This window comes from Lepisosteus platostomus, chromosome 2 (genome assembly GCF_059453375.1).
Source record: "Lepisosteus platostomus isolate fLepPlt1 chromosome 2, fLepPlt1.hap1, whole genome shotgun sequence".
Classification (NCBI taxonomy): Eukaryota; Metazoa; Chordata; class Actinopteri; order Semionotiformes; family Lepisosteidae; genus Lepisosteus; species Lepisosteus platostomus.
The window spans coordinates 57,848,369-57,876,341 of NC_142612.1; the positions used below are offsets into that span (position 1 = coordinate 57,848,369).

At 34.8% G+C, this 27,973-nt stretch overlaps 1 protein-coding gene across 2 annotated transcripts in view; it reads right to left on the minus strand.

Annotated features, from left to right (window-relative positions):
* LOC148676597 (neuroligin-4, X-linked) overlaps positions 1–27,973 on the minus strand; it is an 83,125-nt gene that overhangs the window by 46,915 nt on the left and 8,237 nt on the right. The window contains exons 2-4 of one of the 2 annotated variants that reach the window (XM_088609353.1): positions 21,658–22,384; positions 7,687–7,746; positions 2,003–2,155 (exon numbers count right to left, since the gene is read on the minus strand). In XM_088609353.1, coding sequence (XP_088465479.1) covers positions 2,003–2,155; positions 7,687–7,746; positions 21,658–22,129 — 685 coding nt within the window. In that variant the 5' untranslated portion in view covers positions 22,130–22,384. The remainder of the gene's footprint in view (positions 1–2,002; positions 2,156–7,686; positions 7,747–21,657; positions 22,385–27,973) is intronic. The other variant, XM_088609363.1, reaches the window with a different exon arrangement.

Sequence of the window (27,973 nt, forward strand, 5' to 3'; positions counted from 1 at the left end):
GAAAACCAAGTTGGATTTTCTAGATTGAATTGCACAGCACCTCACGACTGAGACCATGGCATTGAAAATCAAAATTTTAAGAAAATAATTGAATTCCCTGTTTAGACATCACATTGAATTTCATATCCACATATCTTTGCAGAGTCATTATTTCAATGCCTGACATACTAGGCAGTTTTTGAGACCCTGCAGGAATAAATGTTATGCTGATATTCCTGCCATTAGATTGGCACAGGGGGTGTACTATTAGATTCTGTGCTGACAAGCTTTACATTTAGCATATCCTTCTATAAGTATACAGTTTAGAAACTAGATTTGATCAGAAACAGTGTATGTTTTCTCCACTCACTTCACTTGCCTGTTCATTTTCCCACAGAGGCAATTGTAGTGCAAATCACTAAGCTAAAAGAGGAGCTACAGGACATTTTACCAGACTGTTTAGCTCCAATTAAGTGCACTTTGCTTGACATGATGCATATGGCCATTGAGGAAGGCTCTTTCTGGAGGGACAGTAACACTTTTGTTATATCCCTTTTATTGAAAAAAAGATCTAACAATTTGTGCAAGCAATCATCCCATCGCACAGATCACTCAGACACCAAGCTGTATGCTCTGATGCATCATCACGCTGACTAGAGGTTTATATGACCAAAGTAGTTGACTATAAACAGGCAGGCTTTATGAAAAAGGAAAATGTATTCTTTTCAATTTGTTACATCTTGAGGAACTCATCTGGGATGCCTGCTTTCACATTTCTTTGACTTCTTTTGTGAACATCTGATTTCAGGGCTGGTCAACGGTGTATTACCTTCTCTCTTGTTACTTAACAATTACTTAACAATACTAAACATTTTTGTATTGCCCTATGCAGACAATTCATTGTTTTATATAGGCAATGTTTTTCAATTCCTGACTCAAGGTCTTAGTATTCACTGATTTTGGTGTTTTATATGTGTGTAAATTAGGGTACAATAAAGTGGACCAACTCTGCATTACCATTAAATTGTACAATAAAAAAATACCATTCTTCCACAAAATCAAAGTAAATAACATGTACTGTACATGCTGACCTGGACAGATGGATGTATTATCCCAATTCTCTTCATGTTCGCATCATCCATATTAAAAATGCACTCCCTTGTCTGATTTTTCTAGCTCTATTATTACTCTTTCTCCTCCCTTAAGCTATTGGGTTAGATTGCATTCCAGAATTTTGAAATTCAGATGAGAAGGAACATAGCAGAGTTATTCAACTCTCCATTTTACAGCATGGAAATTTTAAATATTAGTCACTTTAATTGTGTTCCTGCTTTAACCCTGACATTGTTATAATATTATAAATTCTGATCTCACCATAAAGACTTTAATATTTGCTTTTTTCAGGGTACAAATATTGATATTGCACATTATAGATATATAATTTTTTAAAACCAAAATATCCTATTTCATTGTTTTCTATATTTATTTCTGGGAAGTACCTGACAACATTTTCATGATATATTCTGATCACATTACACTAAACAACATAAGAATGTATGACTTGGACATCTCACGATCACCCTGACACATTTCTGTTTATCTTTTAAAATGAATTTTGCCCAATTTGTACTCTTCGGTTATCATTTTACTAAACATTCATAAATGTTTCAAGTCAGGTTTCATTTTGGTTTTACTATGTAAGTGCATTAGTACTAACCATGTTCTGAAATATTTTTAGACATCCTATTTTCTTTTTATAGAATGACTTTCCACATATAAATATGCTAATCAAGTATCTCAGCCTAATACTGTGGCAAATCAAGGATGATATAACATTGAACCCCTGTACAAAACTCCAGAATCATATAACATTGGCATCCCAGATAAGTGAAAAGATTATTTTTCAATTAAAATATCTATCTTACAACATAGGTGCATACAATAAGAGGGAGGAAGAAAGAAACATTTGTATTTCATACAAGCTAGTTTCAAAATTGTAAAAAGCAAAGAAACAACAGCTCACCTAAAACTCCTAGCCTGTAGTTCAGGGTGACAACGATGACATTCCCATAACTGGCTAGAATGCTCCCATCAATCATGTTTCCTGTTCCCTCCATGTAGGATCCACCGTGGATGTAGACCATTACTGGCTTCAAGCCATTCTCATCATGGATATCTAAAAATAAAGGAAAAACACCCCGTAAAGTTACAAAGCAAACATAACAAGAACCTTTTTAAAACTGAAAACAATACCAAAACAACAACAAAAAAACACTAGTGCCTTCAGCCCATCCTTACAGGAGGAAGGCCTGCTGCTGTGGTTCAGTTTTTGTATTTATTGACAAGGAAATACCAAGCGTTATTAAACATGGCCATACTTTATTTGTTAAAATTTCCTAAAGTATGAGGCTTTAACAGAATTATTTGCTAGTTGACAATCTCTCTTATTTGTTCGTAGAGAGATATGAAAATCTTTTATACAAAAAGGCAAAAGAAGTGTTAGTTATTTTCAGTCATGTAATTTTGCAAGTGACTTCTGCCTTCTCAGTACTGCAACAACAATGTTATAAATCAATTGTAGAATTAGCATTAAAAAATATACATTTCAAATCTAGAGTGATGTACAAGTACAATTTTCTCTTTTTTTAGGAGGTAATCATATTTATTATATGGATTTCTACAGTATGTATGTAGCCTGTATACAGTATATAGACTTTAATAAAAATTAAGAGCAAATAAATGATCAAATTAAACTACAGATGAAGGTAAATCGCATACATTAATATTGTAAGAATATTGAATTAATGTAGACCACTCTAGTTTTGATTCATGTAATATATTAATACATACATACAGTACATGATAAATTATAATATTAGTATGACAAAACAGCAAAATTACAAATAATATAAATGTACAACTTGCAAATTGCATGAATTCACAAAAATGATGAATGCAAGGTAATCTGTTTTGTCACAGGACTTTCAGCTTTCAGCACTGACTTTATTATCAGTCCACATTTTCTTGTTTCGTGTCCATCTTTTAAATTTGCCTTAGGCCCATCTGGCTCCCGCTTGAAAACAGTCAAAGTGCTAATTACAAACTAGGCGAGACGTTTTCCACTTCACATCACAACCACGGAGTGTTTTAAGCACAGTTTAAAGGTGAAGTCAATCACTGCTCACAGAGCCCATTTCACTCACATTTCAGCCCAACAGTTTACCAACTGATGTTCAACATGGTAACATGTTTATTTTTCCAGTTGTTCAATGACACATCTTCTTCAACACACATCCTCTTCAATAGTGTATGTAGTGACCGATAATTACAACTATAATATTTTAAAATAATTATGGTTAACTAGGATAAAAAATTTATGTCCAGAAGGCGATTAACACAGTTTTTTAATTTGGGAAGTAGTGAAGAAGAAAAGTCTGCTAATTGAATTTTAAAAGGATGTATGTCATTATAAAATAAACACCAGAAGTGTGGAACACTATGATTTTTCTTTGTGTAACAACATTATACTTTGTGACAGGCGTGATAGTTGCCCAAAGGTTTTTTCTTCTGCTGCTGCTCAGTTAATTAAAAGGCAGCTCAAATTTTGACATACTACAGAGTCCATGTTGGCTTTCAACATATGTTTATGTACTGCAGATGCTTCCAGAAATCCAACAATATCCATATGGCCTAAACACAAGACAAAACTATTGTATTTAATCCTTTTTTCACTTCCAGGAGTTTATTTGATCAGCCAAGTCTTGAAAAAATACAACATGCCCCGTATCTTTTCGTCACTTGTCAGGAAAACACAATCATCTTTTAACAGAACTCTGTATGTGCCTTCTTCACTCTCTGAATTTGCAGCTCTGAAAATATTATGTGCTCTACAAATCAATCTTATTTTTTCTAATATGGCTAGCTTTATGTCACCCACTGCACAGGGCTCAGAGCAACAGGGACAGGAGGACTTACTGCAATAAACCAGTCAATAACACTTCAGGCACGATCAGATTGTTCTGCGATTGTGCTGCTGTGCAGGAGCCATGCTGCACACTGACTGCCATGTTTGGTAAATGGTAGTTTTTCCTTCCGAAGTAGCAATCAAAGCCGTTGATCTTGTGGGATAGCAGAAGAAAATTAATTCTAGTCACGTTGCACATTCAGCAGTGAATGGACGACCCTATGGGCTATGCTCATTGCACTCACCACTGCCATTAAATGTTTCCTACAGAAAGTATTGTGACAGGTAATTAATCTCTCCAATGTATTGAGTATATGCCTACTTCTCTTTTTTTTTTGCAATTTCATATGAGCCATTAAGGCTCTTCACTTCTGATGGGACTTTAGATAGTGATGAGACATTTATGCCAGTCGTATTGCATTGACTCTTGCAAAGCTGCAGTGCTTCCTCCACCTTCCCAAATGTATGTCATTAGAGAAATGGATTTTGATATTTCACAGTAGGCATGCGAACTTTAGAATGTTTTTCTAATAGCTCATTTGTCCATTCCACGCATGTGATGTCCTGGAAAGATGGCTTGTAAGGGTATATTGCAAGTTGCACAGTCATATTACATTGCTTTCATTGCTGTTCCATACTAAGACAACCATCCTAACTTATTATTAACAGCTGAAAGGCACATAAAATTCAGGGAATTCATCATAACCATGATACATCATAAACTTATTATTATTTTTTTTTCTTCTTGGTCAATTACTTTTTTTTCACAGAAGTATTTTCACAGTAGTAAGTGGCAGTCTAATCCAGTAGGATTTGCCATATTTCCCAGTGAAAATACCTTTCCCAATCTTTTTTTTTCTCTCTCTCCTTTAAAAAACCCTTTAAATACTCACTTAATCATTCCAGTGATTAATGGGTTGGATTAACCTCACAATACGGTGATGTTAGTCCAACCCAAAAGTCTGTCTAAACTCTTTTTTTTTTCAGTGCTTTCTCTACAGGATTAAAAGAATAGTGCTACCACCCCAATATATTATAATATACATGGCTGTCAGATATTAATTGAATAGAGCTCAGGCATTCCAGTGGCAATTGGTTATTTTTTCCCAGCAAATTCTGGAAGCATTTTGTCAATGCTCAGGTGTACAAGACACATTTTTCACTAAAATTATTGCTCATATGAAGAAATGAGTATGATATTACTGCCACTGGTTTAACAGTGTACTACTATGGAAAGGAGAGCTTTCCTTGAAACGTCTCTGGTGTAGGCATCAGTAGCAATTGGGAGAGAAGGCTTTATATGCTGGAGAACCATATGATAACAGCACTTCAGGCTGCTTCAAAGCAGTATTCAGCAAGAAAAATAATTGAATATTGTACAGTATATTAAAATATACTGAATTTTACATTTATTTATTAAAATTCCCTGAATTTCCACTTTCCATATATATATAAAATATATATGAGAAAAAATATGTAAATGGGAGTTAATGTACATGCAGCATACAGTATGACATTTCATACACTAAACTTAAGGCTCTTTCCAAGATGCTCTGTATTCCATAGTGGCCCTTAAAGTTACCTCTTCTTCCTATAATACACCTGTGTAGATGGCAGATGTATACAGCATACTGAAGTAGCACAAAGCTCAGAACAGTTCTCACGCAGGGTGGGGTTGAAATAAAATGCAGGACTTTTAACAAAAAGCATTTTACTGCTTAACCATTACTTTAAAGCTCTCAGGTCGCACAGATTATTATAAGTAAATGTAAGTAAAGATTTACATTGCAGTGCATGTCAATACATTTATCAACTAGTATGTCGCTATGGTCTTTGTTATGCACAATATTAAAGCCAGTAAGTGATCAGTAAAATTCTGTCCCTAAAGAGACCACTCAATGCGGTATTAATGTGGATAGAACATGTGTCATATATGATTTAAAATTTGTATGTTTTTAATCAGGGCTTCATCCAGAATTTTTAGAGTAAATCTGGAATCCCATTTATTGTTTATTAAATACCCACTAAATATTGAATTGCCAGCTGTTTTAAGACTTAGCTCTCCACCAGCAACTTCTGCACTTGCTCAGCTGAGCTTCTACAGTATGTGCCTCAAAGTCATTTCCTTGGCCCACTCATCTCCAGACTATACTAGACATGCAGGTTGTAATATTTGAAGATGTAATGAATACTTAGTGGGGATATGAGAAAAATCATTGATCTAAATGTTCTATATAATGCCTTTTCTGTATTAGAAAGGTCATATTTCACAGTGGTTCTATTTCTGTGCATCTGTTTAGCCTAGTAAAATCATTTAAAAAACATATGATGTTAAAAACCAACGATTAAGAAACAAAATATTGCTGCAAATAAGGTCAAAATTCTGAGTCTGTGTAAATTCTGTAAAAGCCTACAGAGCCCAGCTATGAGAACATGCCAGCACCACCACAGCCACTGCTGAAAGCACTCTTTAGTTCCAGTGTGTAATATCACAGTGACTCTTAAAACAGCTCTGAGTGTGGGAACTATGGAAAATTGAAAGGCTTCTACTATTGCTGAGAAGGAGCAAATGCCTGGAAAATGCCCATGATTTTGTATTCTTATTATTTTCTTTTAATTTTTATATCAGTTTTTTTCTAGATCTGCATTTTTCTTTTAACAAAAGCATCAAACTGTGGAGCCAATTTAAAAATGGACATTTTTCATTGGTCATTTTTATTTTAATCTGCAAAAGTGTTTTCTAGCATCAGGAATTTGACATTCCAGTTTCAATGTCACATTCTTTCTTTCAGCTTCACTTTCTTACTCAAATGTTACCAAATAAAACCTCCTAACACTGCTCCAAAAATAGCAGAGATCCTGTTATAACAATGCCTACCTTTATCTTATCACGTGTGCACACATTGTTATTGTATGTAGATTTGCTGTTCTAATCCGACAGAATTAATAATGGAAAGCACTGAAACAACATTATGTGGCTGTATGGTAACATGTTTTGTAACAGACCACAATGTACAGGTAACGTGGAACAAAATGCTGTTTTTAATATGAAGAAGAGATAGGTTTCCAATAGGTAGAATAATCTTTCCACAACAAATTCATTTTTTGATAAATTGTCTTTGATTTTGGCTTTTTAACATAATCATGAATGGTGGTTTTATCCTGCTACATACAGTAGACACTGCAATGTACATACAATATTTCAATGGGTGAAAAGCTATATTGGGTTTCATGCAAAAAGGCAAGCTACAGTATCTCTATGACAGAAACATATATATAGACACAGGGACAAATTAACAGCATCGTACTGTCAAAACAAGGGTTAGTTTTCATGCTTCACTGGGCAATGTAAAATGAACAGGACCAACATGACTTTTTCCATTTTTCTCAAAGGGTTTTAGAAAGGGAAATAACAATTAAAACACATGCATAGTTTCAATTCCCATCCTCAACTTTCTAGCACTGGAAAGGGAATGGATTCAATAGTAAATAAAGTTTATTATATTGCTCACTTCACACACATTTAGAGATAACCTTTAACGTATCTCACAGGGGAACCGCAGTCATCTATATGCTAATTTTTTGAAAGAAGAAAGTGGTTTGAAAAACAAAAAGAGAAATCAAGAAGTGCCCACAAGTATGCACTTCAAGGAAAAAAAACAAATTAATTCACAAAAAATCAAAAGGTTTTTGTCATGCACTGTATCAAGCTTTTTTTTTTCTTTTTTAAAAAGAAAAAATACCTTCATCTTCACCACCATCATTACTGGTTATATCATCAGCTTGTTTCTTTGAGTTGGCTCCTAAGGTCAACAGGAGAAGAGTAAAAGGAAAAAAGAGATTTCAAAAAACAGCAGGTTTCTCAAAAAAAAAAACATTTGGTAAAAAATGCATTCAAAAGTAGTCCCATCAAAAATGTCAATAATTTGAAAAAAAAAACTACCTGCAAAATATAACCACCTCATGTCACCTTCACCTTCACTGAGAGGAAGTACTTGGAAATTGAAGATTTATTTTTTAAAAATACACCAAAAAAGCAGATTGAAACAAAACCACAAAACAACATTTTTTTGGCAAAATATACATAAAATCAGTTTTCCTTGCTGATAGTAGAAAAACATGAATATGAAGTACTCATATCACTTTGCTGAAACTTGACAAGAACAAAATACGTACCACCAATTCCAGTTGATAATGAAACTATAAATGCTTGACATAAACCCAAACTCAGCTCATGTAAATAACATACTCTGTTGTAGAGGTGTAATCACAATTCAGAGTTGTACCCTTTCGTTTCAAAACCCTTAAGCTGTTATTCTTTTTACATCTAGTGTAAAATGTAAGATAAAGCTGTTATAAATACAGTATGTTAGATCTCAACCAATAAACTTAATGTTCATGGTCATCCTGTTCATGGAGGTACCTAAATAATTTAAATATTATTACTATTTAAAATAAAATATGTAAAATAAAATTGTATCAATACTACTAATAATCACTAAAAGGAAGCTAACACTGTAGCATTCCAAAGTTTCAGTATTACTTTAACAGAACACAGAAGATTACAATACCTTTTCAACAAAATCTGTCTTTACAGTTTGTAAAGAAATTTCAAAGCTGAATCAATGTATTGGTCCCTTTCTACTTCCCACATGCTCCCTGCACTAGCTATTGATTTACAGTATACTGCCTAGCATTTACAAAGGATGGTGATTTATTTATATATATGATACCACATCTTAAAGTGTTGATTGTTAAAAAAGCAAAAGACATAACATGTAAAAATTTATTCCATGCAGAAAAGAGAAGAAAAGAGACACAACATTTCGGCTGTGGAACCAAAACGTTGTCTCTTTTCTGCATGGAATAAACCTTTACTTGTTCCTTTGCAGCCTATGCATGATGACGCAGCTACCTACTTGAACTACAAAGACAGAACAGGATGAAATTAGCATGATGCTGATAACAATGGTTTTTCCTTGTGCATCCTTTAAGTATGGCACCAAATATTGTGAATTAATCAATCTGCATCCATGGCTGAAATTGCTGCCATTTTCTAGGTGTTGCTACTGACTTCAGTTTTTGTTTAAAAATGGTATAGCTGTTTTGTTTTTTACTTTCTTGCAAAATACAGAAATGTCATTTTTGTCACTACAATCTTCATACTATTATTATACATTATTATGTTTAGCAATTTTTGGTTCTCCTTATGAGTGTACTCCTCTGCAATAATATATCATGGTGACTGTTCCATTACACAAAGCAGAATTTAATTAATGCCATTTTGTTTTCCTGCATTTCAGAGAGAGCAGAAAAAAGTGAAGGTCAGTGATTTCAAACCAAAAATCAAGCATAAGATTTTTACAGGAAAACCAGAAAAGGGAGCTATGAAATCCTCTACAATACTTCAGTTTTCAAAATGAAAATGAAAAAAAAAACACATTAAATTTCATAATTGAATCATCACTGGGTTACAGTTTACAATCCTGGGGTTTTCATGCGCTTTGCCTCTGCAGTAAGGGCGTATATTACAGTCTTCTCACTAAAGAAGAATTGAGAAGAATTGTTGTGTTTACACAATTTACAAGGCAATTATTTCCCATGATTAAAACAAGCAAGCATTGATTTATTCACTAGTTGCTCTGCTATCAGTACAAAATTAAGTACATGCAATGGTGAAGAGATTAAATCAACAGTTGACCAGTAGACGAGTAGAAATATTGTAATATAGCTTGACTCAGGCTTGTCAGAAGCACAAGGATCATACATTATATATACTGTAGACTGTATATAAACAGACATACTGTATACATTATATAAGATGTTCTATTTGTGATAATTTTCTAAAACCCAGCTTGAATGTTGTTTTAAATGTTTCAAACTGTTTGATAAGAAAAATGTAATGTATGCAACAAATTCAATCTGGTAGTTTGTCACCACAAAGTGGTGGTTTGTCACTGTTCTTATCAACGCACAATAAAAAGCATGTGAATCAACAATCTTTAAAATTGCCAAACCCCATCTAGATATGTTTCATTAAACTTGTGTCTGTTTAATGGAAAACTCTCTAAAGGAGAAATTCAGAAATATAAAGAAATATTTAAAGGGAAATTGGCCTCTAATATCCACTTACTTTACCTTAATTAAATTTGCCTTCTCAGAATGTCAAACTGAGTCTCCCCACAGTCCTTTTATTTTACAGAGCATGTACTAAAGTACAATTTTTGTTTAGCTTACATTGCTTTTTGAGTCAGGGAGTAGAGCAGCAGTAGAAGCAGGAGAACTCTGCTGCCGGCATTAGATTCCATTATTGCAGAAATTCAATAACACTTATTGTAAACCAAACATAGGCTATGTGGACTCAGAACAAACAAGACCAAGAATACAATTTATTATAAGCAACTAAACATAATGTAATACAAATATACAAATATATTGCATAAATATATCAGATTTGTCAATATCTCAAAAAAATAAAATGATGGCACATTTGTTCACTTCATGAAGCAGGGTAATATATACCACAGACTGCATTAGGTAATAGAAGTTCAAGTCTAAAGAAGGGTCTATAGCCAAAACACTGCATTTCTTCTCTTTTCAGCATGGAATAAAGCCTTTCATCGTCAATGAAGCAATAAATTTTATTTCTAGGGCTTTGACTAATTTCAAACTGATTTCTGAAAGCAGCATTACCACCTCGTTGTCATTATCATCATCCCTCCTCTAGAGGGCGCTCTGACCCTTTTGTGTTAAGTTCATTATCACGTTCACCTGCCCCCTTGTTCCATTCTTTATTTATACCCGGTGGTCCGGAACCTCGGAGCTCTGCATTAGAAGACGGACGTCTGGAGGCCCACCTAGCATCAAGTCACCCTATGTCCATGGCTTGAGGGCATAGGCTTCCTAATGGCGTCCTGACCTGAGTCTGGGGCTCGGAGCACCTGGCCTCGTCACTCCATTTTAACCTACTTGTTCCATGTCCTCGTTCCTGTTTTAAATCGATCTGTCTTGGATGGATTCCCTGGTTTTGGATTTTGGACTGCGCCTCGGATATTCTACATTGGACTGTTTTCTGGACTTGTTTGTCTGTGTTCCCCCCTTGCACCTGGATTCACTGTTGGCACCGCCCCCTGTTCCTGACTGTGTTTTCCCCGTAGCCCTTTTCCAATCACTTCCAGATTATACCGTCTGCACAGTGTCCTAAACTATGCATCGTTACACTGGTGGGTAGATATCAACCGATCTTAAAACCCAAGCAAGACCTGGTCTGTAGTGGCATGGGAGACTTCCAAAGAAAACCAGGCTGTTGCTACTGCCAGTTGTGTAAGTAGCACTCTTCCATTTTGACCAAAATTTCCAAACACTGTGCTGTAGGATGTACTATTCTTTACATGAGACACTAAAAGATGTTCCTGACTACTTGGTCATTAAAGATCCCACAACATTTTTCAAAAGTGTATGGGTGTTACACATGGTGTCCTGGTTAAATTAAACTTGTGCAATCTGGTCTTTTGAAAGATCCCACTTAATTCAATTGGGGGAATTAACTTCTATGTTGAAGTGCAGTGTAGCAGGGCTGCTGGCAGGTAAAAACTGATGTTTCACCCTGGAAGAGGCTGCACTAGAGGTGAAAAAACGAGGTTATTGTAAGTGCTTTGAGATCCTGTGGAATGAACAGCAATATATAAATACAAGGTTTATGATTAATTTATAATGAAGTCAAAGAAAAGACTTAGAAATATTTGGAAAAGTATAATTTTAGTATGTTTGGGAAACAGTGAATATGCTATCAGAGCGATGGATAAACCTAGATGGCACCGTATTTTAACACGTTTCTCTCCAGTTCCATCCGCAAGAGAATAAAGATGATGCCACATATTTCTACACTGCATTTACTATATGTTATCTTACTTTTTTCCTAATTGACATTCACTAAAAATTGTAAACTAGAAAATTTTATCATGTGCTTTGGGAGAGCTGCATATGTTAATTGCCCATGTTGAGAATAAGAAAAAAATAGACTTTACTCTCTTCCATGCTGGTTCTGACTCCAGCAACTCTAACACAAATACCAGTACCATTATGAGTGTGTGTGCCTTTTTGTATTTTCAACAATTTTGATTGCTATCACTTATATTGGGAGAGAACTGGGAGACTGCAGGTGATCTAGCAAAGATTTATTGCTGAAATGTATATTATAGTATGTTAAATATTAAATTAATATTAGAAATGAAAGTAGGGTTATTTTACAAAGCAAAATTGTTCAGCCGGATATATAAATAAATGTTGTTATTATTATAGCTTGTTGTGAACATGACATATTTTCAAGGTTTACCTCCACATTAAAATAATCTACATTTTGTCTTAATGCTAATTTAAAAAGCCAGTAATTATGAAACAATTTTACTTTAAATTTTGATTAATAAAAATATACATCTTTCATACATATTGTACTGTAGTGGCTTTAAAACCATATGGTATCATACTGAACTTAGTGTATATACAGTATAGTTCTACAGTATATCAATCATACTGCATTGTTCATTGACATGTATGCTATTGTTTCTGCATATCTGTGGATATGACTTCATGGGATTCTTGTGTGTGGCACATTGGGAATTGTAGTCTTTGTTCATGTATTCAATTCACATGGCCCACATTTTAAAATTACAGTACATGCTGTGAAATAAATGAGTTTTCCCTCTCTCCCTCACAAGTGAAGGAAATATGTTCAATTTTAAAGTGACCATACCATCTCATGATAATAGAGTTTGACCGTTTTTAATCACATAAACATATTAATTTAATACAGTACCTCTATCTAGGGAAACCAAGGTAGATTTGTTTGTTAGTGCTTTTGAGCATATTACTGTGACTTTGTCTTGGCCAAAGGATACCTGGCTTCCATTGTTGCAGTGTCGTTTTACTGGCAAGACTCAGGATGCCCGTTCTGTGCTGAATTTAGAGGAAGGGTTAGATTATGATACTTTTAAAAAGGAACAGCAGTCCCAATTTCTCAGACCGGTTTATTAAATCTTGGTAACAAAATAAATTAATTGACAGTATAGAAAAATGTTACAAATTTTAAATTAAGCACAAAATTGTGAACTTTGTGAAAGTACTGTAAGTTGCTGTGTTGTCGCAAATCCCTGGTCTCACCACTGGTGAGAGTGAGAGCTCCTACAAATTAATGACTAATGTAACGAATAAGCGAATAATTACATGTCGTGCAGCGGACATTTCACCACAAGCTTCCAACACGATCAGAGTTAACAAGTAAGTGCCATTTATTTATATTATTATTTATTATTATTAAAACCATCTTGAAGTTGAGAGCAATATTTCTATAGAATTTAAAGAGATGTATTCGCAAGTCTGCTTGTTTACAATGTACTAGGACAGCTGAAAGTCTTGTTGCCTTGTTCTGAATTACAGAATATGGAGCTGGAAATTTTGTCTATTTTGTTATGTAAATTGGCAGTTTTACAAGTTATTGTGAACATTTTACTTTTATTGTGGTTTGAAATGCACTCATCAATGCTGATTCTTTCTAACCCCAAAATATAACAATAGCATTGCAGTTCCCCATTAAGGTGGCAGTGGAGTAGGCCTATATATTAGTCCCTGAGGCATACCATCAATCCTAAACAGCTAAGTTTGCTTGAAGACTTTAAAAATTGTATGAGCGTATTGAGCGTATTGTAACTTATTTCAATGAACAGAAAGTTAACTTGCTCTCAAAAGCAGCTGCGTTAGCAGATTTACTGTATGCTAACACATAAGAATGTGTTTACTACTTCTGTCCAACCCTCTCAGGGAAATGATAAAAACTCAACAGTTCGTGCATTAACTGCGTCATCTGATCTGTTTCTTTGCACACTTTGGAAAAATAAGAGTGATTTTTTACAGGTCATTTGATTACTGATTTTCTTATGTTAAAGCATAAGCAACAAAGTTCCAAAAGTGTTGCTTTGATTCAGACATCTCCTTATGTGTTTGAATGTAATGTAAGTTCCAAAAGTGTTGCTTTGATTCAGAAATCTCCTTATGTGTTTGAATGTAATGGAGAACAGGTCATCAATGAGGGGTATGATCCATTTATTTTGGAGAACTGGAGAACCAAAAGACCGGAAGTTAATACAAACTTTTGAGATACTGGTGCTTCTCAATCTTTTATTCTTGCAAATGTTTTGCCTTTTTGGACCAGACTTCTCATGACTCCAATGTGTCATGCAAAGCGCAGAGATGGGGTATAGATGGGCAAGTGCCAGTACATACTGTGCATTTACAGTCTCGTTTAATTACTGGTTTGCAACCTACAGTAGTGTTGATGTCATACTTCAGAGACTTTAGAATGCTTTGACTGATGTACTGTTCACTTATTTAAAAGGCTTACACCCTGGAAATTAGATACGATAAGGGCATGGAGAATCTTGTAGCTGATGCCCTGATCACTTTTGTTATAGGGTTAGCTTTAGGGGAATTTTTATGTAAGATGAAAATTTTTAGTGGAGTTTATCTTGTAAACAGCCTACTTTTTTTAACAAAAATGATTTATTGGGGGTGTTACATCCCCGCTGTGTTTATTAATTGGATTAGGCAATCTTGTTTGGATTGTGGGTGTTAGCAGTTAGTTTGCCATTGTTATTGTTTTTTGGTAAAGGAAGATAGTTGGTGAAAATGTATAAACTAGAATAGTGCAATACATTTTTATTATGCGCTTCCTAGTGTTGAAGGGAGAAGGAGCCTTTATTTGTTAAAAATAAAAGTGGTGCCCTGACCCAGAATTGAACCTGGGACATTCTAAGTGACAGGCAAGCACTTAACCACTATAACAAAGCAACACTTGGTTGGGCAAGCAACATTATAAACTGAGCATTTCTTCATCCATTACAAAAATACAGACAGCAAAAAAGTAGTTAAACTGAACATGTGAAAAACTTTCCAAAATAATTACAATTGAACAAGTTAATGCAATTGATGCAAAGAAAGTGGAATATGGTACCACTAGCAGCCAAATCAGCATTATTATATTTAGATCCATAAATCAATATTGTTAATGACATTTTTATTTTCAGCTAGTAAAATTTCTTTAATTGCATTATTTGATATTAGTATTCCCCATTAAGTGGATTTAAAAAAGTACTACAACTTTGTTTTCACAACAATAACAACAGTAAGTATTTCACAGAAAAGCTTAACACATTACAGCTTTATATAAAGTGTATAAACATTACAAAATTAGAACAAGTACTTCAAAACTGCTCCAAAATAATCACAGTAAGTGAATGAGTTAAAGAATTTGATTCAGGAAATGTTTATAAAGAAGGTGGAATACTGTTGTGTACTGTATTTTATTTTTTTATCTATCACTACCAGCTATATACATGATTTATTATATGTTTATATTCAAATAAAGTATCCTTTATGATGCTCAGAGATGTTATACTGTACATCTGTTATTTTTATTCTCAGCTACCAAAATATCCCTTTAGTTATATAATTCCATAATCTTATTCCATATCAAGTGGATTTAAGGATGCACAGTCAGGAAACAGGTTAAATGACGCCATCATTTCTCTAACATCTAATGCACCACAAGTGCCACCTATTTATCATCTTTATCCAGTGAACCACATAGTGAAGTACATTGGGATGTACTGCAGTAACTCTAATGCAGCAAAGAGTTTTAACGCACCCTCTGAGGGGCTGCAACTGTATATCATGACCCCACTCGCATAATATCCATTCCTGTTTTACACCCTTGCAGCAGCTCCCTGGCTCATTCCTCCTAAAACAAGGAGGTTCCATCAGTCTTGTCCTTACACTCAATTTGCGATTCCCTCAGCCAGGCAAGTTAAGTTAATAAAGCAACTAATGAGAATCACACTTCTACTCTGCAATAACTAGGGCTTGGCCGAACTATAGAAAAAAAACAAATTAAAAATTTAAAACATAGTTTTACAAAAACTATTAATCATTTTTTACTACGTTTTGTCTGCTACAATCTGTATCACTCGAGCACACCATTTTTTTTACGGTAATCGATACTAGATATACTGTATGTACTGTACTGTATGTTAGTAGGTTATACACCACATGACTATACAAAGCTGCCTGTTGAATTAAAGCAATTCAGTAGATTTAATATAATGTACAAGTCACCGAAGCTGTAATATATATTAATAACTCTCACCCACACCATTTACATTTCATAATATTAACAATTATGTTTTAAGATTTATTGCACTAAAATTAGAAAGGAAAATCATGTGAATATGTTGCAGAATATATGAAGATTAAAGAAATGAAACAGAACAATAGGAAGTTAAGTATTTGCCTAAATATTCATAAATGATCCTAATGCAGTTATTTTAAAGGATCAATGTAAAATTAAAAATTAAAAACTCTTCTATGATGCCAGCAAAGAGATCACATTTGAATTCCAGTTTCCAAAAGGGTTTAGGCATGGTGTGTCTAAGTAAGGCTTTAGATCATGCAGAGTTCAATAGTGGAAAAGCACCCAGGCAGCTACACAAGAAACTAGACAAAGCCCTCATACAAAATTATTTTTTCCTCAAATTGAATACATTATTTATTATGTATGAGATGTGACATTCTTTTACAATGAGCATGATGAACTCACAAATCCTTTCTAAGTTTTACTAAGGGCTGTTAAAGTGGGATTTTAATGTCAATATGACCCCTGCAGCTTTTCACAGTGAGTCTTTATTCAGAAAAATCATTGTGCTGTTTGACACTCATCACAAAGGCATGGCCTAAACTAGTAAATTAAATGAGTATGCTTAAATCACCACCAGTTTATGGTGAATTCTGCACAATGGTTCGTTCCTCTTATAATTGCAACAGCAAATCTCTGGAACTCTCTTAAACTCTGGACCATCTCACCACCTTTCCAGTTCTGAGTCATGCTACTGTACTTCTCATATCCTTCGTTTCCCACCTGGCAAAAAAGATGCGGAAAACTATTATCTAAATTTGGCTATATCCAAGACTACAGGGAAACAAGCCTCTGAAAATGTTTAAAAAAGTGCTGTGAAGATGCACCAGAGAGGTCTTAAGGAATTCTGGACACAGAACAGCTAGACTGAAGATTCAACACCTTGTAGCCTGATCTCATCAGATCTCAGCTAAGCAAGATTGTCCAAGTCAGTACTGAGATGAATATCTAAGGAAAATCATGTTTGCTTCTGTAAGTAGTTTTGGTGTACCATCAGGTAGCTTTCTTCCTTTTTAATCAGAATGGACAGTGCACTGTAAGAGGTACAGTCCTGTGAATGAGATACTGAACCAAGTTCCTGATTACTTGTTTACTACGTCATGGCACTGTTTATAAGAGCAGGCCTGTTAACCTGCATGTCAAGGGTAAATGAAGTAGGTCCTCTCCTATACAGTGTGTACAGTAGCATTTGTGATGTTTTGGGATAAAAAGCAAAGAATTTTGATATATTACACAACATCTATTTGAGATTTTACCATTTAGTGGTGGCATACAGAAATGTTGACTTCTACTTTAGTTCTACAGAAAAATAAGATACAGTATACTGTATCAAACTTATTAATCTACTTATTTTCTTTTGCTGTCCTCATTTTCACCAATAAAAATGCCAATGTAGTCCTATAAAAAGTGGTTGTCACCGTTCATTACAAGTATAACTTATATTTCCAAATCTACTAAGTAACATTCAACTACTGCAAGGAGCTACAATAAGTGCAAATCGTTATTTTATAGCTATTTAAATATCCCCAGGCGCTCCTATTTTTAAGGAAATCTGTCCATGGTCTTTTTTTTCTTCTTCATACGGTATACACACTTTTTTTTTTCCACTTGGAGTGTCCATGACACTTTATGTATATTTTACGAATGTTATCACATTTCATTTTTCTACATGACACAATTGCTGTGTTTAAATTATAATACCAAAAATATAAAAAATAAATGTTTTATAACAAATCTATGAACATAGAATTTCATCATGTAATCTTGCATTCTTACAAAACTTTCAGTATTTTCTAAACAATGTGAAGTTATATTTAAAAAAACAGGAGTGACACTATGTGAACTGTTTGTCATTAACAGTAACATTTATATTGAGCTATTTAAAGGAATTTATACCTTTAACTGTGTATAAATAAGAGCACAACATATACTAGATACTACACATCTACAGTATAGCTTAATACATTTCTTTACCTGATACATTTTCTCTATGTTAGATCTTATATAAATATAAGTACATGATTTCTTTCTAAAAGGAAATATATATTTTTTTTAAGTTAAGGCAGTCTTCTTCCATTCAATTTTCTATTTCACAACTTTTGAGTGAATTTACTTCATATCCATATTTGATTAAAGAGAAACAGTGTTTAAAAAACATTCTATTTCTTCATACACTTTAACATGGAATGAACAAATTCTTATTCCCTTACAGCTCAATGGTCAAACAATAACTAGATTTAATTATATTAGTTAGAAAATAAATAGCATATCTAATATTTATAAAAGTACAAATTACACTGCTGAAAGCATTACCTCTGTTGTGAAACCAGTAACTATAAATCTAAAAACAAGGAGCTAAACAACTAAAACAAGACAGTCATGTTACAGTCATGGGTTTGCTTAAGAGATTTTTTCATCCGATTGTTTGTTGTGCACAGAAACCACATTTTCATGACTTTTGTTTCTGAGAAAACAGCAGGAGAACCCTACCCATGATTAATCTTCATAGAAATTCTTCTTCATTTGCATGATATTGGGAAAGAAGTGGGTATTCTTAAGCAGAAAAGGCTGAGCCAGAAAAAACAAGCAAGTATTGGACCATATTTCATTTTGGCAAAGCAGGCTGTCTTGAGTAAAATTAGAATAAACACTGAAACGCCCCCACTGTTGTCTCACCCAGAAGCCTCCTCTAGGCCAAGCCCTAAGCTTATCCTGAATAATTTAGCACAAGTGACTTTCGGAGAATGTCCTGATTCTATTGCAACAATCATGGCAATTAGAATCAGACCTGCTTCTTGGGCACCATTACAGTATATTCTCTTCTTTAATTTAGGAAAATAGATATTCTGCAATTCAAGAATGCTTCTCAAGAAAAGGTAGCTCTGAAATGCATGATAACATTCCTCTAAAACTTTATACTGCTTGTCCAAGACCCTACTACAAAACTGGGAGATGAGATATTTTATTATAGGAGAATTCTCGCTGTCAGACACAATTAGCAGTGAGATAAAAATAGTATCTAAACACAATAAGAGAAATCATAAATGATTTCATAAATGATTTCTGGGCAGTATTTAACCAGTGCTGCTCTTTTAACGTGCTTTAAAACAATTCAGTTTAAATCAAACAAATTCTGTGTTATATACACATTGTTTAATTAAAGGGAAAAACTTTATATAATTGTTTCACAAGGCAAATTCTGGATTGTGTCAATGTACGATGATTAACAAGAAAAGATAGTATGACTAACTCTATCTACAGGACAAAGTAATATTTGCATTAAAATGTATACATGCTGTAGGTGTCAGCATGTTTCTGTTTCACCAATTTGATTATCTGCTTATATGCGAGGAGCAGACCTGTACCAACAGTTAAAATTGCAAGACCTTTTCTTCTGAAAAACCCTGGAGGAAAACAGTACCCCGGTTTCACTTCTTACGTTCGGCTTCTATTTTGAATTCAAAGATGACATTAGATTTGAAAAGGTCAAAACGTGTCTCTGCTACCTGCCAATTTGTGGTTTTCAAAAGATCAGCACAGAGGAAAGACTACGGGAATGACAGCCCCGCGGATCCCAGTAGCATCTCTATTCCAAAAGACCGGCTTTTGCGAACATCACAGGTTCCTACACTTGTGAAGTGTATAAAAAACCGTAGCACTCAGTTAATTAATAACATGCTGCATACGCAAGTTTTTTCAGGCTCATTTAAAAACAAAATAACGATAATATTACATATCTCCATTACAATGTCCAGTACAGATAAAACACTGAAGGAAACGTTGTCATTGTGTTAATTAAGCCAGGCAAAAGCTTTAAAGAAACAAAACAGGAAGGCTGTGTAAAACACCATGGTTGATTAATCATAGACAAGAGCACACATCACCAAAGTTTGGCAAAGATGTACAGTAAATCAAGATAATCAGATTATCTATGTCTCTTTTTTAGATCTAATATCGATTTCACAGTTTGATCTATATATGGTGTAACGCATACGGCCTCCATTGCTTACTAAAGCTGGCTTACCAGCGCGGTGACGTCACTGCCCTTCCCTGTTAATAGCAGGGATTGCAGCCCCCGGGCTGACGGTAGATTTCCCTTTGGCTCGAGTTATGCCGGAGGCCTGGGTTTGAGTCCCCGACAGTGGGGGGCTGACCTGAGGCGGCAGCGGCGAGGGCGTCCACGTGAACCCCAAAGAGTTACATTGGTGTCAGAGTGGGGTGAGATAGCCCTTTGCCGAGGACGGCGAGTTAAGCGGGGGAGAGTGTAATGCATACGGCCTCCATTGCTTGTGAGAGCCGGCTTACCAGCGTGGTGACGTCACCACCCTTCCCTGTGAATAGCAGGGACCGCAGCTGCCGGGCTGACGGGAGATTTCCCTTTGGCTCAAGTGGCTGGGTCCCTGTTGAGTGACGCCGGAGGCCCGGATTCGAGTCCCCGACGGTGGGGGGCTGACCTGAGGCGGCAGCGGCGAAGGGCGCCCACGTGAACCCCAAAGCGTTACAATAGAATGAATCTTCAAAAATGAAATGGCTCCATTAGTTTTCCTTGTTGAACTTAAAATATAGACTTACAATACCGAAGCTTATTAGTACATGTACAGTATATCTGAAAAGCTTTTCAATGACAACCTCTCATCCTCAAGTGTGTCTTTCTCTTATTTTTGTTTATTAAAAATGATGGAGCTTTCTATTCATATTAGTTAAATGAAAACCAATGAGTTAAAGTAAAGATTAAGGATATAATGTTTTTAAAATCAAAGATCTTCCACAGTGATGTATTTGAAATCTGTAATTACAATTTATTGTACCTTAATAGTTACACCATTATTGCATATTTAACCCTTATATCATACACTGCATTAAAATCCATCTGATTATACGTCAGTTTCTTTCTGTTCTAAATAACAGAAATTATATCCAGTGTGTTGCTATTGTATATGGTTATTTTCATAAAGATCCTGGTCAATTGCAGAAGTACAGTACATGAAAAGCAAATTCTCTAATTCTAGAAACAAAGTGATATCAGTCACACTATTACAAAAATGTTTCTTACATACTGTATAAGAATGATTGAAAAGTGATGGGCGGTACTATATGCATATACTGTATATTCTGCAGCAAAAAGATATACAGTAGGTGCTGTATATTAATGTTTATTCTAGCTTGTATACATTAATCAGTGGGAATGAATGCACAAACATATAAAGAGTCTTATACTGTAACAATTTTTATTGTTTATGTGCTTGGATGTGTGCTTTTGATTTGTATACCATAAATAGTCAAGAAAATAGCAAGAAGACTCAGCAAAAAAAGTCATCTTTGAAAAAATCCACTTAATAATGTGCTTGAGGAGAAATAGATACAGTATCCATTTCTGAATTGTGTAAGACAAGTCATCTCCCATTTCTTAGACTCTACAAACATATGCACACAGGTACAGACTATATTGAATAAAACATCACATGTGACTTACCATCTTCAGTGGGGACATAGATGTTTAAGTAAAGACAGTCTTCATTTTGATCCTGTACATAGGTTACCACTGTATCCAAATTGGCTGTGAACCACACTGGCAACATGTCATTGAGTAGAAACCTGTCTTCAAGGTACTGGGGGCAAACAGCTGCGAACTGAGTGGCGTTTCTGATACCAGTCCAAGAGGAGGGAGGTTCTGGAGGCTGGAACCTCCTCTCCCCAGTGGGTGGGGACGCATATGGAACTCCAAGATACTGTTCCACGGGACCAAGGATTTCATTTGGCAACGGCGTTTTTAATCCCCGCAGTTTTCCATAGTTTGTTGTTATTATCGAATATTGTGCTTGGCAGTTTATAACAGTAAATCTGACAGCCAGAGTGGCGATCCAAAAAATCAAGTTTATATTCAGCATCACACAGATTGGAGTGAAAATGAAGGGTAGCCATACAATTCCCTTTGGCCTCGACATTGTCTACTGCAACATTCACAGGATACGGTCTTCCACAGCCAAGTTTCCTTGTTTGGGCTATAACCTAGCAGTGTGTGCTGACTGCCATGAAGAGTGCCCTCCCCCGAGATCAGTCTCCTCAGTAGTAGCCATCCCAGTGCATGGATTTCATAGTGCAAACCATTCCGCCCTGTTCCAGTTGATGAGAAGACAGGAGTGGCTCTTCCTTCCAGGTCAAATTATTTCCCAGGATTGATTAAAGATGGATCGATTTCCCTGCGAGTGAGAGAAAGTGCACAAATTATATTGATGAGTTACAGCAAAGGATGCAGTCAAGAATGTTAACCCTTTATCTCCATTCGTCAGCGCAACAAATGTGTTTGACAATAAGGAATGGAAAGACCTATACTTAATATAGTTATTTGTTTAGACATGTCATAATATAAAGGTAATTTCCTTATCTGACCCAGAGCAGCTCATCAGGCCTGAGCTCCTCCTGCTTTCTGTAGCGTTAAACAATCAGATAGCACATGACCCCTCCCCCCTGGATGGTAAACCAGTGCGTCACAGAGATGACTCCCCAACAATGCTGGTCCCCACTTATACAGCCGGGTGAACTGGGGCAACTGGGGTAAAGTACCTCACTCAAGGTTTACACACTGCACTCTGCCAACATAATGTAATGATACAGTTAATTGATTTAGTAAAGTTTTAAGCCATTGCCTTTCCACTTCAATTTTCACAGTACTATACTTTTCATAGTATGACTGCTTTCATTTTGTTGCTGGTAGATATAAATTATTATTAAAAAAACCTCAAGCCACACTACCATTCATCAGCTTTGCGTCTGTCACATCAAAACCATTACTTAAAATAAATGCAAGTAACTAAGACTTCACCATTGGCAACTCAACAAATTTTTATTGCAGTATTAATTGAAATGATGCCATGTGGCAAAATATTAAGAGAATAACTGATATCTGTCAGCTTATTTGTTTCTTGCACTTTTATCTGAGATTCTTAATTTGCTGATAGACTATCTTTACTCATGAAGTAAATCATGCAATAATGTGTTTGTAACTTCAGAATAAAACATTCATGTTGAGAAAAATGATTTATGTACTTGAGCAATTTCTGCTTCAGCGAACTGTGTTTTATTGAATTTTTAGCTTGCCAGTTCAATCAAAAGTAGAGGACACTTCAAAAGGCATTACTGTGTGCTGTGAGCTCTCAGTGCCTCATAGATGTTCTATGAGTGTGGGTTCCATTATACTTTCAACCTGTCACAATTAAGAATTCCACATATTGATGGGGAAATAGGAGGTTACATGTGGACTTCTGCCTGCTGCTTGTTTAAATTTTGTGAATTAAAAGTCATATTAGCTTTGTTTCTCAAATCAAGAGTAATTATTGAAAAGCAGCCAATTATATTTTTTTATTTTTAAAATACAACTCTGAACCCTTCTAAGAATTACTGTGCAAATAGGGGAGCCTTTGAAAGAAATATCTTCCCAAAAAGTTAAATGAAATAATAAATCTATCCCACAGCATTGGTAACAAAGTGAACATTTCCTACAGAGCAAAAAACGTTTAAGTTTGTTTAGAAACCTAAGCAAAAAAAATGAGAATTACACAGCAGAGAACAGAGAAAGGCAACTGAAAAATATTTGAGCTGCTTATATATGTAATGGATCAACTTTCTTAGAATACAACTGAGAAAATACTGTTATTTGTGGCATATAGATCATAGATTGGTTGTAGTAAAAATTATTATAAAGTATTAAGAAGAAAATAAGCACACTATGTATTTATGGCATTAAATTTGGTAGCAAATCTAAAAGTTTTAAAAGTTAAACTTACTGTATAGTAGAAGTTTGGAACAAAAGTGCAGGTAGCAGCAAAAAATACCGAATGGAGCAAGTCATTAACAAACTTTGATATTGTTTATGTTTTAGAGTCTAATAAAACACATTACTTCCTTGTCCTCTGCTTTGGAGCCCTGGGAACATTTGCTCATTTAACCTGATCAATGGTAGCTTCTCAGAAGCAGCTCAGTATTGCTCTAGCTAAAACCTAATTACAGCCTTTTCCTAAAGGAATAATTTACTTTTTAGCCCCTTAAGGTCACAAAGCAGGTGACTATTGAAGAAACTATATGGTTGGAGGTTACTAAATTACAAAAGTGACAAGAACGAACAGGAAAAGCTAATATAATAATAATAATAATAATAATAATAATAATAATAATAATAAAAAGGTAAGATTTTGTTTCTGCTTCATGGAAGGTGAAAAAGGAGTCCTTCCTCTCTAAACTATCCAATGGAATGGTGAGCAGCATCAGCATACATGCTTATAATGTCACAATGTTTTGGCCTTTTTCAGATGCCTCAAGGTGCCGGAATGAGAGCTGGCACATCTGAAAATTGCTCCACAGCCAAAATGTTGTGCTTATTCGGTCTACTATTCAACATGACATTAACCTCCTATACAACACAAGTCTTATATACTGTACAATAGGAGTTACTTTAAACACTTTTGTTAGCTTACATCTCTAACCCTCTAGGAAAATATGAGTATTTACATAATATTGTAATGGTTGTTTTCAGATTGCAGAACTGGAAAAAAAATGAACAATTGTACTATGTACAATATATGAAAGTTCTGGAAACACGATGTCTGATAGACATATATTTCAACACAATTATATATATTGATTTGTCCTTTTGTTTTTTTCTTTTGTGTTTATGCTGAATTGGGTGACGATAGGCTGTAGGATAAACTGTAGGATTATATCATATGGGCTAATGCTATAGATTTAACATTAAATATAAAGAAAGAGGAAAATGGGTTACTGTAGTGATGCCATCACTGTTGCATGGCAACGGCTCTTTGATTTTGTAGGTAAAAATAAGAAGAATTCTAAAAGAACCACATCTGTTTACAGGGTGTACAGCTCTCATAATGAAAAGAGGTGCATATAAATCACAGAAATAATTCAGTAGTCATTTATTAATGCCCTCCTCCATTAACAGAGCTGTCAAAAATTGTTCAGGAGAAAAGGGCTGTTAACGGAATCTCATCTCCTGGTATTGATTTATATAACACTGGCTTTTGTACTACATCTCTCTATAGTACAATAGTGCATATTATGCAAGGGAGACACACATCTGTACTGCAGCTCTATTTTAAACCAATGTTACTAAAAGGAGCACTAATGTGATCAAAACACCTTATATGCATATGAAACTAGGGCAACACCAGTCTTCTGTCATGCTGGTTTGTTCCCAGAGAGTATTTTCATGCCAAATGATACACCTTTAAAATAATATAAAGGAAAAAAACAGCCTTTGGGCTACAAAGAAGATGTAGATGGAATAGTGTTGTATACGCCAAGCAATTTATCATTTTTTGATGCAATGTGCTGAGCTCTGGATTCCAGAAGACTGTTTGTTAACTGTTTCATTCCTTTATTTTTAAATGATCTGATCAAGACCTGTCCCAGATATCACAGTTTCACTTTTTGCTTTTTCTAAATATTTAAACATACTGGAGAATGTATTTCCTCCTTTTACCAGCAAATGTTTTCTCAATGCAGTCCAACAACTCTTAAGAAATCATTCAGTATAACTTTCAATTAACAATAAATTATTATCCACAATAAATATTTAATTCCAATAATGTTTCATAATCCACAATCTACCTCTGTGAAGGATAATTATAAACAATATACAGTACATTAAAGACCATATAACTGTGGCGAGCAAGACAACACCTTGTGCTGAGTGCTGCTCAGTTTGACCTATTAGGTCCCAGAATGTCTGAACTGAATCTTCAGGAGGTTACGTATTATTTTTTTTTCTGTTCCACAACTCTTTATTGTGTGCACTAGGATGTTTTCTGATGTTTTCTGTGAAACTGTATGGTGGGTATACAGTACATAAAACACCACACCAGTGCTACACTGCTACAGTAGTCCAGAGTTTGTCCTGGTTTGTGTTGTGTTGTGTTAAGTGGGCTTGACAGCATGTGACTCCCCCACATGTGAATGGGACACCGGTCTATCATAGAAATGACCCACCCCCTCATAACACTGGTCGCCACTTGCACACCTGAAGCAACTGAAGCAAAGGGGATAAATTATCTCACTCAAGGTACAATGATAATGTCTGCAGCAGGGACTTGAACCCACAACCCACCTGTTATGGGTTCAACAACGTACACACTACACTGCCCCCTGGTGGCTATATGCATGCAGTTCAAAAAGATGTCTGCTGAAATTTCGTGTTTCACAGGTATTTAATCTCCATGTGTGGACCGTGTGAACAGTGTACTGCATTTTATCTTACATGTGTATTACAGTTTTTCATTGAGGAACCAATAAAGGCAAACATGCAAACATGAATATGTTGCACTAACTTAGAGAATATTATTCTCAATTATGTTCTCCATGTGGGGAGAAAATGAGCCATATTCTTAAGTAAGATTGAGTGGTTATTTCTGGACAGGGTTTCTTCAGTTAAGAACATGTTCTTTTCTTCTTTTCTTCCAAAGAAATTTCTTCCACATTTCTGATCTTTCTAAAAAAATAGTCCCGTTTGACCATTTGAGGCTCAGCTGAAATGACACATACTGTAAAATGACCTGGAATTTCAATGCAAATAAAATTATGACAATTTTTCAGAGATAAGCATGGTAAACAGCTAAACCTACTTTTGGTGAAGACGAAGATGCTCTTGAATAAAATTCAGTTGCTAATTGATAAAAAAAATATTTCTTTAACTTTTCATATTTAATGCTAATTTGAAAGTGAAAAACTATAAAAATCGAGCATTTGAAATATGAACTCCAAAAAACTCCAATTCAGAAGAAAAATCATATTTTGCAGAATCCTAGTGAGCATCATAAAGGCAACAATTTGAAAAAAAGTATTTGTATTTTGTTTGTATAAGATTTATGCTCACTATGGTTATCAATTTGTAATGTAGGTCTATTCGGTGGCATTGTTTCTACAAGCAGCTGCTTTCTACGTTTTTAAAGAATGAAAATATGTAAATAAATAAGCCTACAAAAAAAAAACAGTAAAGTCGCCCCACAAGGCTCTGCAGGGTCCTGATTTTGAACATGGGAACACTGACACAGTGTGCCCCCAGTCACACCATGAACTCACATGAGACTGGTCTGTCAATGAAGCACAGCCACACTGAGATCCCAAGGGAACCAAGCTTTTCTAATGCTGCGCCTGCAGGCTCTGGAATTCTTTACACTAGCTCTTTTGAAATTAAGACATATTGCTAAAAAATTCCACTCGACTAAAAGCTACTCACTACTTAATGTTATTTATATATATTCAATAGGAGTAAATAAGATTATTTGCACTTTTCTGTTAGGCTCTTTATGTTACTAGATAGACTTTTAGACTACTGTTTTGCCGCATGCACCTACTGTATATGGACAGGCATGTACTTATTTTTAACCACAGTAATTTCTTAATACATATAGAATTGTGCTTTTTACAATTTATATTCCTGATTTTTTTGTCACGTGTTCTAAGTCTCTTTGATCTTTTTAAACAATTGTGATCATTGATGATAGGACATTTATTCTTATTATGATCTGTAATCTATAATTCTTGCTGAGCAGGCAGATCTAGGAACATGTAACAAAGCCAGTACTGAATAAAGAATTATCTATACTTTATAAGGGACACTATATTGGATATTTTCTTATTTAACATGGCTGCAGATTAAACTTTGAGTTTTTCTTAAGTAATGATTCGTAAAGCTTGATCTGTAGTGCTGTTATTACTCTAAAGTTTCATAGTTTGTATACATGAATTTTATTTATTATTATTGAACATACAATAGA